Raw genomic sequence first — 17,883 nt, forward strand, 5'->3', positions numbered from 1 at the left:
TGGGGAATATGTCATATGTGATATGTAAGATTCTAATCTTGTTACCACCGCTCCAAGTGGTCCCACATATTTTCTTGCATTTTTTTCATTCTAATAGAGGGGAAAAGGCAACAGTAACACTGCCTGGCCTATAAAGTATAGGACAATTAATAGTTTGTAGAGATTGATGAATAAAGTAGTTCAGTTTGCAGTAGCCCCACTCCCACCCCTTTAAGATTTACTTATTTATTTATTTTAAAGATTTATTTATTTATTTGAGAGGCAGATTTATAGGTAGAGAGAGGGAGAGACATCCACTGGTTGACTACCCAAATGGCCACAATGGCCGGAGTTGGACCAATCCTAAGCCAGGAGCCAAGAGCTTCTTCAAGGTCTCCTATGTGAGTACTTGGGCCATCGTCCACTGCCTTCCCTGGCCATTTAAGAGCTTCTTCAAGGTCTCCTATGTGAGTACTTGGGCCATCGTCCACTGCCTTCCCTGGCCATTTGCAGAGAGCTGGATTGGAAGAGGAGTAGCCGGGACACTAACTTGTGCCCATGTTGGGTGCCAGTGCCACAGGCACAGGCTTAACCAACTATGCCACAGCGCTGGCCCCAAGATTTATTTATTTATTTGAACAAATTACACAGAGCTTCTATCTGCTGGTTTCACTCTGCAGATGGTTGCAATGGCCAGGCTTGGGCAGTGCCAAAAACAGGAGTAATGAGCTTCATTCAGGTCTCCCACATGGGTGGTAGGGGCCCAAACACTTGAGCCATCTTCTGCTGCTTTTCCCAGGGTAATAGCAGAGAACTAGATTCAAAGTGGAGCAGCTGGGACTCAAACAGGTACCCATGTTGGGTGCTGGCGTCACAGGCAACATCTTAACCAACTGCACCACAAAGTCTGCCCTTGTATTAGTCTTTCTAATCCATCAGAACTTTCAGATAAATCAATGAATGGGTATCTATGATACATGTGATTAATCTAAACAAGTATAGAGAAATTTGTATAAGTTTTTTACAAAATTTTTTATAAATTTTAGAAAGAAATGGATAGATAGCCTGCCCCAGTCTGCCGATAGACTTTGCAAATGCCTGGAATGGCTGGGAGGTTGGTTGTCAAAAGCCAAGAGCCGGGAGCTTTCTAACCACCAATTTAACTGCTAAACTAAATGTCCACCCTTGTATAAATATTTTTACCTGCATTATCCTGAATGTAGATACTATCCACCAAGAGCTACTAATACATATATATATATTACATTTATGTATATATAAATGTAAGTTAATTAATATTCAGTAAACCAGAAAATTAAGTCCTTTTGTTACATTAACCACATTTCAGTTGCTCACATGTGGCTAAATGCTACGTGGATAGTATAGTTGTAGAGTATTTTTATCCTTGCCGTAAGTTCTCTTTTACTCCTATGGAGTCTAACATTAGCTTCTCCTTCCTCATAGAATCAGTGCAGATTCATTTGGAAGCCAGTGCAACAGGTCTCAGGAATTTTTACTCCAATTCTCTCTCAACTGGTATCAGCAATATCTTCAAAATATTACAACCAAATATGACAGGTAGGTGCTTCATTGTGATTTCTAGTTCTCAGCAGTGTTTTGGAAACTTATCTCTTGAGTTTATGGGGAAAAGACCCGTCAAGAGTTCTGACTATAAAAGTACTTTTTTATTTTTTTAAAGATTTATTTATTTATTTTAAAGAGTTACACAGAGAAAGAGACACAGAGAGAGAGAGAGAAAGAAAGAGAGAGAGAGAGGAAGAGAGAGAGGTCTTCCATGCGGTGGTTCACTCCCCAATTGGCCGCATCCGAAGCCAGGAGCTTCTTTCAGGTCTCTCATGCAGGTACAGGGGCCCAAGGACTTGAGCCATCCTCCACTGCTTTCCCAGGCCATAGCAGAGAGCTGAATGGGAAGTGGAGCAGACGGGACTTGAACTGGTGCCCATATGGGTTGCCAGCACTGCAGGCAGCGGCTTTTACCCTCTACACCACAGTGCCAGCCCCAAAAGTACTTTTTAGAAGTATCAGGATATCCACATGCAAATTTGTTTTCTTTATCTGAAATTGTCCATTTAACTTCCAGTTTCTCAAAGAGGCTGATGAGTCCAACTTCATCATAAATAGTAATTTGTAATTCAAACCTGTGCTTGAAAACTAGGGGAATTAAGTTTTTATTGCTCTTAGGTGCCTTTCACTTTTACCATTCTGGTGGTTACTAGTACTGTTACACATGAGATACTTGACTTGAAGGAAAACTACGCAGGATGACTTCTGTCAAGAAATATAAAACATTGATGATAAAAGTTTTAAAGCCTTAACAGAATAGTTCTTTTCTTTTTTTTCTTATTTTATTTTAAAGCTCCATTTATGTATTTGAAAGAATTACAGGGAGAGAGCTTCCATCCACTGGTTCACTTCCTAGATGGTGGCCACAGTCAGGGCTGGGCTAGGCCAAAGACAGGAGCTTCTTCTGGGTCTTCCACATGGGTGGCAGGGGCCCAAATGCTTGGCCATCTCCTGCTTTTTCCCAGGCCATTAACAGGGAGCTGGCAACATTATGGGTTGCTGGTGCTGGAGGCAGCAGCTTTGCCTGCTATGCCACAATACTGGCTCCAATGGAACAGTCCTACAGAATTATGATAAAATTAGTAGACTGTCTAGTTGAATGAAGATTTATTTTATTAATAAAGAGAGGGCAAAATTATTTATTTAAATAATAGGAACAATGAGGATAATGGGGATATTTTTATAAAGCCAGATTTTTGTTTTCCTACCTCCGTTTTTGTTTTATGGTGATCAGAATGCATGTTAGGAAACGTTTGAGTTGGATAAAACATGTGTGATGCTTTTGTGCTTAACAAGTTAATATACACACACTAAAGGAAGAAATCAGGCCTTAGAGAAGACTACTGTGATAGTAAGGCTGTGACAGAACTCAGTCATGGCTTTACAATTATGAGGATAGATACAGAGTAGCAGACACTGTTTATCCTTTTTTGGAACACATTAGCTCTAATTTCATCTTTTTCAGTTAGGTAGTGGTATCTGTTTTATTGGGCTTTGGAATATATATTCTTTCCTCAAAACTACCTTGCTATAAACAGTCTGTCCTTGCCGGGCTACAGTATGGTGGATGCTTTCAAACTTAAGAGCTCAACTCAACCCTTCTGCTCTGCCACCTTTATCTGAATGCTACCAGGGTTTTCACAAACTCTGGAGAATCCCCTACGGTACTTTATAAGAGATACATCCAGTTTGAGCCAAAGGAACATAGGGCACCAGCAGTGTAACAGCTGATGCTGCCATGCAGTGATTTTAGACATTGCTTTTAAGTGAAACAAGCTCAAGTTGTTTTTCTTACTGAAAGCAGACATTCATTTTCTTGCATGTAAGTAAGTGTTTTCAGGGCAGTGGTGTCAGGTTGAATAATTATACCGAGGAGTTCTTCTCAGACATGGAGTGGGTTCTGAGGAAATGGATTCATTGTTAGATTGTCTGTTGTAGCAGCGATTACTTTCCTATCCAGCAGTGGGATGAATTTTCAGGACTTACAGCCATTTCACATTTGGAAAGGAAATATAAAAGCTGTGATTCTTGCCTTTCTTGTGTCTGTAACCCATAGCATTTCCCTGCCATATCCCTTGCCCATCAGGAGTTAGTGTGAAATAATGAAAGCATTCAACTGAAACTTGACAGGGAACGAGATTTTAATGCCAAAATCTTTTTATTTATTTATTTTTAACTAGATGAATCTGTGATTCCTCTGGACCCCCGATGGAATATGCAAGCTTTGGACATCATTAAAAACTCAATGGACTTTGACCCACAGAAGGAACCACAACTGTTCACCCTCTTAGAAGCCATTGTAAACAAGTATGTGAAACCTGCTGCTCTCAGTGCTGATAGCTTCACTGATTATTGCTTTCCTAAGACCCCATCAAATACAGCCTGTGTGTGTAGTTTTGTGAACCTGAGAACACCAGGGTGTTAAACATGATTGCCTTCCGTCTTGTTAATTATTGTTATTAGAAAAGTCACCCTTTATCATACAATAGTCCTGTTTCTACTCTGTTCTGTTTGTGACTCCCATTTTCACCTCCTTATTCTCTCACAGTCCTTCCCTCAGCCATCTATTGGTTCTCCCCTTTTTCTATCCTCACATGTTGGAGGCATCTATAACACCTGCATACTTAATGTACACATATAAATGCAGAAAATTGTCATATAGAATGGTCTTTCCTCATTCTTTAATAGCCGGTTGATGTTTTCAGAATGGCCATCAGTGTAACAAGATGTTGTTTTTTTTTTTTAAATTTTTTTGTTTGTTTGTTTTTTAAGATTTTATTTATTTGAGAGGCAGAGTTACAGGCGGAGAGAGGGAGAGACAGAGAGAAAGGTCTTGGCATCCGCTGGTTTACTTACCAAATGGACACAGTGGCTCAAGTTGGGCTGATCTGAAGCCAGAAACTGGGAGCTTCTTTTGGGTCTCCCATGCAGGTGCAGGGGCCCAAGCACCTGGGCCATCCTCCACTGCTTTCCCAGGGCATAGCAGAGAGCTGGATCAGAAGAGGAACAGCCAGGATAGGAACTGGTGTTTATGTGGGATACAGGTGCTGCAGCTGGAGACCCAGCCCACTATGGTACAGTGCTGGCCCCTGTAACAAGATGTTAAAATAACTATCATTGGAGTATAGAGTGTATGAGTGGAAGGTACACTAATAATAATTATGTGAATAATTTTGATGAGTTTTCACAAACTAAATCCACAAGTGTGGTGCATACCAGTGCTTCAGAGGCTGCCTTGCTTCTTCCTGAGCCTCTCCAGGTAACTTCTAACACAAGAGGTGATCTAGTGATGGCCACTTCGAAGAGCTCACAGTACAGTTCATAAGATCTTGGCAGAACAATGGAGCAAGACCTGGCAGCCTGCTTATACCCAGCTTTCTCTGTCCTTCCTCTTCCCATCTCAGTGGTCAGTGTTTTTACCTCCATCTCTCTAGTCCAGAATTTGCAGAGGCAGGAGAGGAATGGCAAGATTCAGCCTGTCAAGGATGTCATTGAAAGTGTTACTAGCCAGTCACTGATCACTGATTACATTGTTTTTGAATGTCATTCCAGGACCATCATATATCTTGACAGGGATAAACGGATATTTACTGAAGCAAATTTGGTTTCTGTTGGTGTTAAAAAGTTAAATAGTGTTTTGAGAATGTCCTTTGAATTCCATAAAGGTAAGAACATTTGCCTTTTTGTTCTTTTGTTAAATGTAGGATTGCATAATGTTGTAGAAAGTGAAATATTCAGCAGCTGCTATTTTGCTGGCTGTTATTGATCTGCTAGAGTCTTTATAAACACATATACTTCCTCGTTAGGTTTGACAGGTTTGACTAATGTTCACTAGGCATGGACTCTGTGCCAAGACTCAGCTAAATCATCTTATGTGTCTTTGATATGATCAAGACTACTTCTGACTACACACTGTGAGGTTGATGGCCATGTTACCAGTGAGGAAAGGGAGACATATTGGTTATCAAAGTCACAATTCTAGAAAGAAACAGCCAGAATTTGGCAACTAGGCCTGTTGATTACATATTCATAAACATTTTTTTAATTAATTAATTTATTTTTTGACAGGCAGAGTGGATAGTGAGAGAGAGAGAAGCAGAGAGAAAGGTCTTCCTTTGCCGTTGGTTCACCCTCAAATGGCCGCCACGGCTGGTGCGCTCCAGGCGGCGCACCGCGCTGATCCAAAGGCAGGAGCCAGGTGCTTCTCCTGGTCTCCCATGGGGTGCAGGACCCAAGCACTTGGGCCATCCTCCTCTGCACTCCCGGGCCACAGCAGAGAGCTGGCCTGGAAGAGGGGCAACCGCGGAAGAATCCGGCGCCCCGACCGGGACTAGAACCCGGTGTGCTGGCACCGCTAGGTGAAGGATTAGCCTATTGAGCCGCGGCACCGTCCATTCATAAGCATTTGATTATAGGAAGCAACATTTTCTCTTAGATTTTTTGATTGAAAAGATAGCTGCTTGTTGGGAAAAATCCCAGCTATAAATAAATGTAAATATTGAAAAGTTCTTTCTTATAGCATCTACTGTGAGTTTTAGTTTCTTTGGTGTCTTCTCATCTGTTTGTGTTAGCTAACTGTCCAAACATTTATTCTTGGATTTCTTTTTGTATTTAAATATTTATATAAAATATTTTCATTCCGTAATTTGTATTTTTATTAAAATATTATTACATCTATAGATGTACATGCATCACTTATAAATTTAAAAATAGCAAGCATACAATTACTTTCAGTTTTGACATTTAAAAGTTGACCTTTGTATTTACAATGACATTGAGTCCCAGGTTACAGTTTATTTTGAAAATGTCCAGAAATTAATTTAAATTGATGGAATGTTCTTATTTTTATTTATGTCAACTCTAAGATCCAGAGAGCTATCACAGCCTACCCCATGAGATTGTAGTCAATCTTGCTGCTTTTTTTGAACTTCTTGATGCACTAATCCTGCTATGGATACAGTCTTCCCAGGAGATGGTGTCTGATTCCTCTGTCAATGAGGTGAGGAAATTTGCTTGTTTTTATTTTATTTATTTATTTTGTTTATCTGGAAGGCAGAGTGAAAAAGATATCTCCATTCACTGCTTTACTACTCAAACACATGTGACTGCTGGGGCTGGGCCAGGTTGAAGCTAGGAGTCTAGAACCCTTCCATTTTTCCTACATTGGTGACACCTGCTGCCACCCATGGTGCACATTTGCAGGAACTGGAATCTGGAGTAGAGCTTGGTCTCAAACCCAGGCACTGCAGCATGGGGTATGAGTATCCCAAGTTACCTTTTAACCCCTCATCCCAAACACCCACCTCTGTTCTTATTTTAAAGATTTCTCAGTGCAAAGATTCGAGGGACAAGACTAACTTCCGTACTTTTATCTGTTAAGTATTGTTTGAGAAATTTAAGTGTTCTTAACATTTTTAAATATACACATGTACATTTTAAAGTTTGATGGAGGAATAATTGACATAAACTGTGTGTGTTTAAACAGTACAGTTTGATAAGCTAAAGCAAGCTGTTGAATGTACCCACGATCCTCAAGCATTTGCTTGTGCTCCCTTTGTGTTCCCTCCCTGTCTCCTGCTCTCACCCCAAGCATATAACCATTTATTTGCTTTCTATTACTATAGCTCAGGTACATTTTTTATGAATGGAACCATGCAGTGTATATTCTTTTTTGTCTGACTTTTTCTACTGAGCATAGTTATTTTGATATGTAGCCATATAGGTTCGTGGATTGGTCTTTTACTCTATTTAATTTCTGAGTAGTTCTTCACTGTATGGAAGCATTATACTTTACCCATTCTCATATTGATGGACATTTGGGTTTTATTTGAATTCACTAGGTATATTTGAATTCACCATGTGCTTTTAAATGTCATTGTCAGATGTGGTTAAACGATTTTTAAAAAATTATTTATTTGAGAGGTGGAAAGATATAAAGAGAGTACTCTGTGTCTGATGGCTGGGATTGGTCTGAGGCCAAAGCCAGTAACTGCAAACACTGTCCAGATCTCTCATGTGGGTAGCAGAAATCCAGTCATTTGAGTCATCACTGCTGCCTCCCAGTGCTGTATTAGCAGGAAGCTGGAGTCAGGAGTCATATCAGGAAATCAAACTTAGGCACTGTGATAACAGATGCAGGCTTTGTGGGACATGATCATTTTGACTGGTAGGCCATACACCTGCCCCTAAATAGTTTTGAGTCTGGATTATTTTATCAATTCTGGTAGAGTGGAGTAGGAGATCTTAAGGTTTTTGCTTTCAGGACCACCCCCCCCCCCCATTTTTTTTAAAGAGATTTATTTATTTGAAAGAGTTACAGAGAGAGGTAGAGACAGAGAGAGAGGTCCTCCATTTGCTGGTTCACTCCCCAGATGGCCACAATGGCTGGAGCTGAACCAATCCAAAGCCAGGAGCTTCTTCAGGGTCTCCCACATGGTTGCAGGGGCCCAAGGACTTGGGCCATCTTCTACTGCTTTCCCAGACCATAGCAGAGAGCTGGATCAGAAGAGGAGCAGCCAGGACTAGAACTGGTGCCCATATGGGATGCTGGTGCTTCAGGCCAGGGCTTTAACCCACTGCGCCACAGTGCCGGCCCCCAGGACCCCTTTATAATTGTAAAAGCTACCAGTGACCCCAAGAAGCTTTTGATTATGTGGTAACATATTATTTCCATATTAGGCACATAGTTAAGAACTACAGTTTATAGCTGAGAACTATGAAAAAAACAGAGTGCTTCAAAAATTTCCTGGAAAGACGGAAGAGAAATTTATTTGGTTTTTAAGATTTTATTTATTGAGAGGCAGAGTTACAGACAGAGGGAGAGACAGAGAGGGGTCTTCTGTCTACTGATTTAATCCCCAAATGGCAGCAATGGCTAGAGCAGGGCCAATCAGGAGCCAGGAGCTTCTTCCAGGTCTCCCATGTGGGTGCGGCCCAAGCACTTGACCATTTTCTGCTACTTTCCCAGGCCGTCAGCAGGCAGGTGAATTGGAAGTGGAGAAGCCAAGACTCAAAACTGACACCCGTATGGAATGCTGGCACCACAAGTGGATGCTTAACCTACTATGCCACATCTGTGGTCCCCCTGCATAGTTTTTTTTTTTAAACAATACATACTTTTTAACAACCCTTCTCATTTGTAAATTTGCTTCAAAATTAGTAAACCCATTCCATATTAGTATGAATAAATTTTTTAATTAAAAATTCTCTGGTTCTAAAGTAAAGATTAGTGAGATGAGTGGGACTGTTTTACAGTCCTGCAAATATCTTGAATATCTGGCTTAAGAGAAGAAAGCTGGATTTCCACATCTACTTCTGCATTCATTCTCTTACAGTATTTTGTTTCAGTTTAAATTTGTATGGAAATACTGGCCTCTTGTGGTAATATGGCTGGAAAAGGAGGAACGATTTTAATCTTTGATTGCACTGCACAAACTTGACAAGTAGTTTTGAAAATTTTATTTATAGTGGGAAATCTGAAAAAGAAAATGTCATTATACTTGTCATGCATTAAAACCTGCTGATTTAGTTTACACTTTGGATGGACTTATACAGAGGGACTTCAAAAGTTCATGTAAAAATGAAATTACATGATGAGTTTACTCTGCAAAAAAATCTTGAAAGCTATTTGTAGTGTTTCCATAATACACATTTTCCACTGCTTTTTGAAGATGTCTCATGTGTGAATTTAAAAATTTTTGTTCATCAAAATAAACTTTTAATTTCATTTTACATAAAGTTTTTGAAATGCCCTCACAAATGATTGTGTTTTTTTGTTCTATTTTTTGCCAACTAGACAAAGGATTTTTAATAGAGAAATGTTCTTTATTCAAAAATGATGATTGAACAATTGTTACCCACTTAAAATAAAAATGAACCTTTACAACTGCCTCATGTACAAATTGCCTTAGTATGGATGAGACCTAAACTAAAAAGGTTAACCTGTGACCTGTCTAAAAGAAAATCCTTATAGGCTAAGGATAGGCTGATTTCTTAGGATTCTTCATAAAAGAAAATAGAAAATTAAAACCTTTTGTTAATGTTTGTGATCACTTATAAGAAAAACACTATAGGAGGAACTATGTATAAAATAACCCAAACTTATAAATGAGCAAGAGATTTGAAAAAAAATCCTTCTCAGAAAATATAAATCCCTAGGAAGAACTAGCAAAAATTGCAACATCAATTGTCAAGCAAACGTGAATTAAAACCACTCAGCGGAATAGCTAGACTTAAAATCACTAATGTTATTATTAAGTATTGGCAAGGAAATAGAACAGTTGGGATTCTCTTACACTGTTGTTTGGAGTATTAAATAGTGCAGCTGCTTTGTATATTTACTGTATGATCCAACAATTTCATTTTTTCTAAAATAATAATTTTGTACTTCAGGGGAAAAGATCTTTACCTTCTCTGTGTACCTTATTGTTACTGCAAACATTCCTCTCTATCATTAGATTCTTTGTGTGCCTTTTGAGTATTGATTAATAGTTGAAGTCTATGTCATGTGTCTGTTACTGGGAGAAGTTTGTTAGCAGTCTTGGTTTACTTTGTTTTTAGATTTTAGGTTCTTTGCAGTGGCGGGACCGGCTTTGGACTGTGGCCGATACAGTAAAAGTAGATGCCCCAGGTCTGGCCCTGCTTGCTCTCCATTGGCACTGGGTTTCAAAACATCTGGTCCGTCAGATCCCCCAACTTCTACTGCAGCATGAAGACAAGTAAGACTCATATTTAGAGTGATAATGTTGATATGTATTTGTAGCTGATGTTAAGCATGGATGGTTTGAAATTGAGACTGCTTCATTTTGCATACTTGAGTTTATTCTGTTGCAATATTGGTGACTGAAAATAAAATATGAAATGTGAGTGGCTTCTCTGGCATTTGTCCCTTATTTCTCTTCTTCCTTTTTTCTCCATTAAAGGTATTATCAAGAGGTTCAGGCTGTCTCAGATCATATTCAGAATTGTCTGGGGAGCCCCACCGGTGGCTTCTGTGGTGTAAAAAAGTTGCAGAAGTTCCTGGGACGACCATTTCCTTTTAAGGTACACCTGGAAGCATGCAGTAAATAAAAAAGCTTGACTTCTGAGGTTCCACTGGAGTGTGGGAACTGACATTCAATTACGCTAACCTTTGTCTGCAGAGCTTACCTCTCAAATATCCTATGAGCATTGTTAGGTGGTTTGTAAAGTTTTGACTTTATTGTAAAAATCTCTTTTAAGCACAAAGAATAAAGAAACTTTTTCTAGAAGCTTTAAGAAAAATCTTGAATTTCTTCTTAGCTATAGACTGCTAGGAAGAAGCCCAGTTCTGCTGTGTAGTAAGCTGTCCTGGGTTTTCTTGTTTCAGAACAAGCTGGTGGTGGAATGTTTTTCACAACTGAAAGTTCTTAACAAAGCCCTTGCGGTGAGGGAGCGGACACCTGCCCTTGGGGAGAGTGGATGGCAGGAAGATATTAATCGTCTCCAAGTGGTTGCTTCTGAATGGATGTTAAAAGCAAGTCTCTTAGAGGCCTGGGGACTGATCCTCAGAGCTAATATTCTAGAAGATGTCAAGCTAGGTAATGTACTCTGGCACTTGATACTCTTGAGAGTTTCTTGTCTCTTGCTGCCATTACGTTTCCCCTATTGGAGTATAAATATCATTATGTATATGTTAGGAATTGGGGCTAAACTTTATAGTCAAACATTCTTTAATTCCATCATTAGAATCATGGAGGTATTAATATCACCATTTAACAGATGAGAAACTCAGAGCTCAGTTTAAACAATCTAACCCTGGCTAACTTAAATTAAGCTGTCATTTAGCTGGCTGTTAGAAAGAAATATAGACCCTGGACTCCTGCCTACTGTACTTTAATGCAGCCCCCCCCCCCCTTTTTTTTTTTGTCCAGATGAATTGAAGAATCTTGTGAATGCTCAGTGTTCAGAATTAAAAACCAAAGGACTGTCACTTGATTTTCTGGGGAAAAAACAAAGTGAAATTTCCTTCCCATCCCAGCCAGACTTTGCCTCCTTAATCCAACTCACCCGGAGTGTTCAGTTGTGGCCTGCAATGGAGTACTTGGCTATGCTTTGGCAGTACAAGATGATAGCTGATTTCATGACACAGGCTTCTATGAGAAGGTCAGCCATTGTTAGGTTATGTTCTTACTAGATGGTTGTGTGCATTCTGTGTGTGTCTGGAGAGGGTTATTGGCCTCTTTCACCTCTAACTCTAAGTCAATAGGTGTCTTTTTTCAATGTAGTTGCTCATTTTAAAATAAATGTACTGCAAGTTCTGTGTGTTCTGCCTTCCCTTATGTAATTCTCTAGCTGTTCATTGATCGTCCGCTGCCCACCCTCTTCCTGTTTATCTTTGGAACAGGTCCAGGAAAAATCAGCAACCCCAGACCGATGCAATAACTCATCATGTCACCTTTTGTCTTAAATACACACCAGTTGCTCCTCAAGAGCTTCAAGACTTTTGGTCTTTGCTGCATTATCAGAAGGTAAAAACCACAATCAAAGAGGGAACTATGTAAGCATGCTTTATGCTATGAGTGGACCAGACATTTTGTGGCAGAACAAGGCTCCATGTTGTAACCCCAGTGTTATCTGAATTACTTTTTCTTTTTCTTTTAAAAAGATTTATTTATTTATTTGTTTACTTATTTATTTATTTGAAAGCTTTACAGGGAGAGACAGAGAAGGGGGGAAGGGGACAGAGATCTTGAATCCTCTGGTTCATTCCCCAAATGGCTGCAATGGCCAGGTCAAAGCCAGGAGTTAGAAGCTTCATCTGGGTCTCCCACGTGGGTGCAGGGGCCCAAGACTTGGACCGTCTTCTGCTACTTACTCAGGCATTTTAACAGGAAGCTGGATCAGAAGTAGAGCAGCCAGGAGTTGAACTGGCACCCAAATGGGATGCCAGTGCTGCAGATGGTGGCTTAACCAACTGTACCACAGCGCCAACCTCTTGAGTTAGTTCTTAAGTAGGAAAATTTGGAGTGTGCTGTTTCACAGTTGTTATGGAATTATTTAATTGGTTTGTGGTGAAATGAGGTCAAAATTTTTACTTTCTAGAAATTTCCTGTTTGGTCAAAAATATATTGTGAGGGTATTTTTACTCTTCCTTTAGGATAACTATTGATTGTGAGTATTGGTTAACTCTGGTTTATATAATTTCATTAGCACAGATGTCAAAACTAAATGTGTGTGTGTGTGTTACAGTTGTATGTATTGCTTTACGTAGGCTTTTCATGTAACCCTATAAAAGCAGATCTCATCTCAGTTTTAAAAATTATAATGGGGGGGCGGTAATTAAGTAAACCAGCATTGTGGTACAGAGGGCTAAACCACTGATTTTGATACTGGGATACTGGCATCCTGTAGTGGAGTGCAGATTTGAGTCCTGGCTACTTTGTTTCCAATTCAGCTGTCTGCTAATGGTTCCTGAGAAGGCAGTAGAAGATGATTCAAGTGCCTGGGCCCATGTGGGAGACCAGGATAGAGTTCCTGGCTCAAGTTTCCACCTAGCCAGCCCTGGCTGCTGCAGCCATTTGGAGAGTAAACCATCAGGTGGAAGATCTCTCCTTTTATCTCTCTTTCTGTCACTGTATCTTTCAAATAAACAGATCTTTTAAAAAATTATAATCAGGTTAATTTGACTTGACCAAGTTGATCTTGGTGACTGAAAATCAGGAAAATTAGGATTAATGCTTTTAGACCTGTATGAGTTTTAGATGGGTGTTGGTAGACAGACACTTTGTAACTTGATTTATGAAATCTTTATCAAATAAGATCTAAGTTTTTCTTTATCTCTAGGTGTCTGCTGAAGAAATTTTTTCTTTGTGGTCTGAATTACTCACGTCTACATTTACATCTTTCTGGAGCAGCACTGTGACCACAAATCCAGAGTACTGGCTAACGTGGAATCCTCTGCCTGGTATGCAGCAGGAGATGCCCAAATCTCTTTTGGACTCCACGTTGAAGGTTTGTTGGCATAAAATCAGAAAAAGGTTAGATGGTAGTGGAAAAAACATTATTCATGATTCTAGTAGTAAGCATTTATTCCTAGGCTAGAGCAATGCTTTATGTGCATTAGCCTAAGTATTTCTGAGGGTAAATTATGAGAATTAGAATTTAACCCTTGGTAGAAGTGGCTGCAGGTTCAATAAAAAGTTAGCTATTACTGGATTGGCTAGGAGTGGTTTTTGATTTTTACTGTCGTGAACAGTGGGTGGGACTGTAAAGGGGCTGTTCAGGAGCCCTGGAACCCCCTAGGAAGGCCTGGGACCAGAGCACAGTGTCACTGACCCACATGAGGGCCTATGAGGGCCTATTTCTCCACATGCTTGCCACATTGGGTGGTACCAGCGCTCTCCTGATGAGAGTCAATCAGTTTCACCAACCTAATTTTAATCTGTACTTGTTAGGTTGTTATTCAGGTTGAGCAGTTTTTCATAGGTTTATTATTCTTTTATTTCTTTGGTTTTTTCCAGTCACATTGGTCATGCATTTAAAAAAAAAATCCAATTTTTTAACATCTTTTTTTTTTTTTTTTTTTCAAAGATTTATTTATTTGAAAGTCAGAGTTGCACAGAGAGGGAGAGGTCTTCCATCCAGTGGCTTACTCCCCACTTGGCTACAATGGCTGGAGCTGTGCTGGTCCGAAGCCAGGAGCCAGGAGCTTCTTCTGGGTCTCCCACATGGGTGCAGGGGCCCAAGGACTTGGGCCATCTTCTACTGCTTTCCCAGGCCACAGCAGAGAGCTGGATCGGAAATGGAGCAGCCAGGACTCAAACCGGCACCCATATGGGATGCTGGCACTGCAGGCAGCAGCTACCTGCTATACCACAGCGTCGGCCCCGTTTAGCATCATTTTATTACTGAAGATCTTTTTATATGTTAGGCCCAGCACATAGCTGGGGAGCATATATAGAGTTTTTTGTTGTCCTCAAGTTTTTGTTTTGTTTTGTTTTGTTTGTTTGTTTAATATATGGCTAAGTTTCATAATGTTTTCTTTTTCTAATATGCCAGTCCGTTCTGCTCTTGTAGTGGAGTCTTGTAGTGTCAGGTTTTTAAAAAAATGTATTCCTTCACCTCAATGGCACCGAAAAACACTTCCTTATATATTCTCCTTTGTTGTTTTTTGACGTTTATATCAGTTTCTTCTATACTTCCTGTTTTGTGAGACAGAGATCCAAATCTTTTATTTTATATAAGCAGTCGATCCAAATGCAATGTAGTAACACAATGTGTGGCTAATTCAGCTGTGCATTCCCATTTGCAGTGCCACCCTTATCATCTACCTTATTCCCACTGATGTTCATGGATTTATGTTTGGATTCTATACTGTTCCTCTGCCAAAACTGATTTCTTTTTTTATAAAACCTTTCTCAGATCCTTTAGTGATAACCCCATGGATCTCCAGCACTTGTCAGCACGTGTGTGTGTATACACATACAATGTTTTTTCTCAGGTGGATTGACCACCCAACCCTTTGCTGGGGCACCTTTTAATTACTCTGTCTCAGATAAACAGTCCAAAGAGTACAAACTTGGCATCTCTCTCATGTTTCACCTGTCTCTGCTGCAAGAATGGTCTCCTTATTTCCAGGTTTGAGAAGTTTTTTCATGTAACAGAAAGCACCCATTTGGGGCCCATGTTGTTGTATAGCAATTTAAGCCTCCATCTGCAGTGCAGGCATCCCGTACGGGCACTGGTTTGAGTCCCAGCTGCTTGACTTCCTATTAGAGGTGGCCCAAGTACTTGGGCTCCTATACCCATGTCGGAGATCTGGAAGAAGCTGCAGGCTCCTGGCTTTGGCCTGACCCAATTTCAGTTGTTGCGACCATTTGGGGAGTGAACCAGCAGTTGGAAGATTGGTGTCTGTCTTTCCTCCTCTCTCCATAAACTTTTTGTTTGTTTGTTTATATAACACCCATTTCTCATTTTCTGAAAAGGTGGAACCTGTGTTCCTCTAAGGCCTACTCATATTTGTCCCTGTTCTGCTCTTCTGTCCTTCCTCTGGCTGATATTTACCTTTTCCAGGCAACCAGAACCTTCTTTCCTATTTCTTTGCTCCATCTAAGGTGTTCCCGTACTATTTGTTGACATAATTTTAGTTAGTTTCTAAATGTTTCTTGACTTGTCTCTTATCCCTAGGGCCCTGGCAGTCTCGGTAAAGCCATGTTTTCCAAGTGCTGCTTTGACATCTTGACCAGCAGCTGCAGAGCAAGTCCCTGGGACGTGAGTGGCCTCCCCATACTGTCCTCCTCACATGTCACCCTGGGAGAGTGGGTTGAGAGAGCCCAGCAGCTCCAGGAAATCAGTTCGGTGCTTTGGACCAACATGGCTGTTGCTTCTCTAGCAGAGTTCAGGTATTCCCTCCTCTGGGTGCAGAATTTGCTGCTGTGGTGGTGGGTTCTTGTGGGTGAAGGCACAGGTTTTTCTGCCCAGTCAGTACATTCTCAGTCCATGACAGAGGATGCCACCAGCTGGCCAGTGTTTATTGCTGTTAAGCACACTGTGATCAAGAAGGCTGTATTTAAAAAAAAAAAAAAAAAATTATAATTTTAAGAGACTTATTTCTTTATTTGAAAGGCAGAGTTTGGGGGGGGAGGGACTGGTACTAAAGAGAGAGCGATACCTTCCAACTGCTAGTTAGTACCCAAATGGCTGCAATGGGGCTGGGCCAGGCTGAAGCCAGAACTTCTGGGCCTCCCACATTGGTGCAGGGGCCCAAGCACTTGGCCCATCTTCTGCTGCTTTCCCAAGCACATTAGCAGGTAACTGGATTGGATGTGGAGCAGCCAGGACTTGAACCTCCACCCTTGTGGGATGCTGGAGTCACAGGTGGAGGTTTAACCTGCTATACCACAGCACCAGCCCCAAAGGTGGTACTTTAAAACATATGTTTTAAACCTAAGCTCACCCTCAAGTATTGACATTGTGGCCTGTGATTATCAGTTCTTGATGCATTGCAGAATACGAAACTGCACTCTGATACAGTGCAACCCTTAAGTACTTTCTTATTATGTACCCACAGACGCACAGATGCCCAGCTCCAGGGCCTGTTGCTATGCCGGCACCTTATGGGCCTAGCAGAGCTACTGCCAGAGCCCCAGCGTCAGGAGCACATACAGAACTGTGAGCAGCTGCTCCTTGGGGACAGCCAGGCCTTCCAGCACGTGGGCCAAACTCTCGGGGACATGGCTGATCAGGAAGTACTGCCCAAAGAACTGCTGTGCCTCTTACTCAGCTCCCTGCGCCACATTTTTGGGGAAGGGGAAAGTAAGAGGAGCCTGCCTGACACAGCCCAGCGTGGTTGCCTCTGGGTGAGCCTTGGCTTGCTCCAGATTCAGACCTGGCTTCCCCAGGCACGCTTCGACCCTGCAGTGAAGAGGCAATACAAGCTCAAGTACGCCAAGGAAGAGGTAAGGGAGGTGAAAGTTTGGTGTGTGGCTCCCTCTGTGACTCGTTGATGAATCTGGCAGTATAGGTCCAGTGAACAGAAGGCAAGTAGATGGAATAACCCAAGGCATTGTCTGAGAAATAGTGGCCTTCCTCACGCTTCAGACTTTCTACCTGAGCTGAGTTGTGGATATTTGGATTTATGTGACTTAGAGTATGGTATTCGTATACCCTTGGAATATTAAACTTTTGATGTTTGTTGTCTTAATCTCAAGCATCAAATGCTTGAGATAATGTGCTATCCCTTGCAATATGATCTTTCAGTGGGAACCGAATGCATTAAGGTAGTGATATACTAGTACATATTTTGAAACAGGAAAATTGGTTGGAGTGAGCGCTGAGCTTTTATAGTGAAGCTCAGTGGTGTAAATAAGCTAGATTCTTTCCCTTAAAATCTCAGAGGTGAGCATTCTGGGCTAATGAAGCAGAGCCCGCTGCTCATGGGTCATTCAGAAACCCAGATTCCTTCTGTCTTGTTGCTCAGCCCACCCCAAGGCACAGTCCTCAGACGTGTGGTTATACCCTGGATTTAGTAGACCAATTTCCTGTTTTCCTAGTTACACCAGCTGCAGTGTGAGTGGAAGACCCGGAACCTTTTATCCCAGCTACAAACTGGAAGAGACCTAGGAGATGAAGCCATTGTCATTTATTCTCATCCTCATGTCAGGTAATGCAGCAGAGTGATTATTTTTGTTTAGGGGTTATTGATTCTTTTGAGAGAGACATTTTTGAGGTTGACCTTTGTGAAGTAATTGTTGTATTAGTAAGAGATAATGATAATACATCTGTGAACTGTGTTGGCAGTTGGATTCAAAACTGTGGTCATAGGAAAAAGATTCACTTTGTTAAGGTGGAGGGCAGGGGATG

The 17,883-nt window shown here is 41.0% G+C and overlaps 1 protein-coding gene across 5 annotated transcripts in view; it reads left to right on the plus strand.

Annotated features, from left to right (window-relative positions):
- The window catches only part of MDN1 (midasin AAA ATPase 1), a 180,205-nt gene that overhangs the window by 113,222 nt on the left and 49,100 nt on the right, over window positions 1-17,883 (plus strand). For all 5 annotated transcript variants that reach the window (XR_016233853.1, XM_008263214.5, XM_089332900.1 and 2 more), the window contains 13 exons: window positions 1,444-1,557; window positions 3,744-3,870; window positions 5,116-5,228; window positions 6,429-6,562; window positions 10,123-10,280; window positions 10,485-10,605; window positions 10,910-11,120; window positions 11,454-11,685; window positions 11,927-12,050; window positions 13,366-13,533; window positions 15,709-15,923; window positions 16,592-16,979; window positions 17,574-17,683. Coding sequence is in view for 4 of the 5 variants with exons in the window: in XM_008263214.5 (XP_008261436.3) it covers window positions 1,444-1,557; window positions 3,744-3,870; window positions 5,116-5,228; window positions 6,429-6,562; window positions 10,123-10,280; window positions 10,485-10,605; window positions 10,910-11,120; window positions 11,454-11,685; window positions 11,927-12,050; window positions 13,366-13,533; window positions 15,709-15,923; window positions 16,592-16,979; window positions 17,574-17,683 (2,215 nt within the window). In the remaining variant the exon portion in view is untranslated. The remainder of the gene's footprint in view (window positions 1-1,443; window positions 1,558-3,743; window positions 3,871-5,115; window positions 5,229-6,428; window positions 6,563-10,122; window positions 10,281-10,484; window positions 10,606-10,909; window positions 11,121-11,453; window positions 11,686-11,926; window positions 12,051-13,365; window positions 13,534-15,708; window positions 15,924-16,591; window positions 16,980-17,573; window positions 17,684-17,883) is intronic.

Source organism: Oryctolagus cuniculus, chromosome 5, assembly GCF_051225735.1.
Source record: "Oryctolagus cuniculus isolate XC-2025 breed Fujian yellow rabbit chromosome 5, ASM5122573v1, whole genome shotgun sequence".
NCBI lineage: Eukaryota > Metazoa > Chordata > Mammalia > Lagomorpha > Leporidae > Oryctolagus > Oryctolagus cuniculus.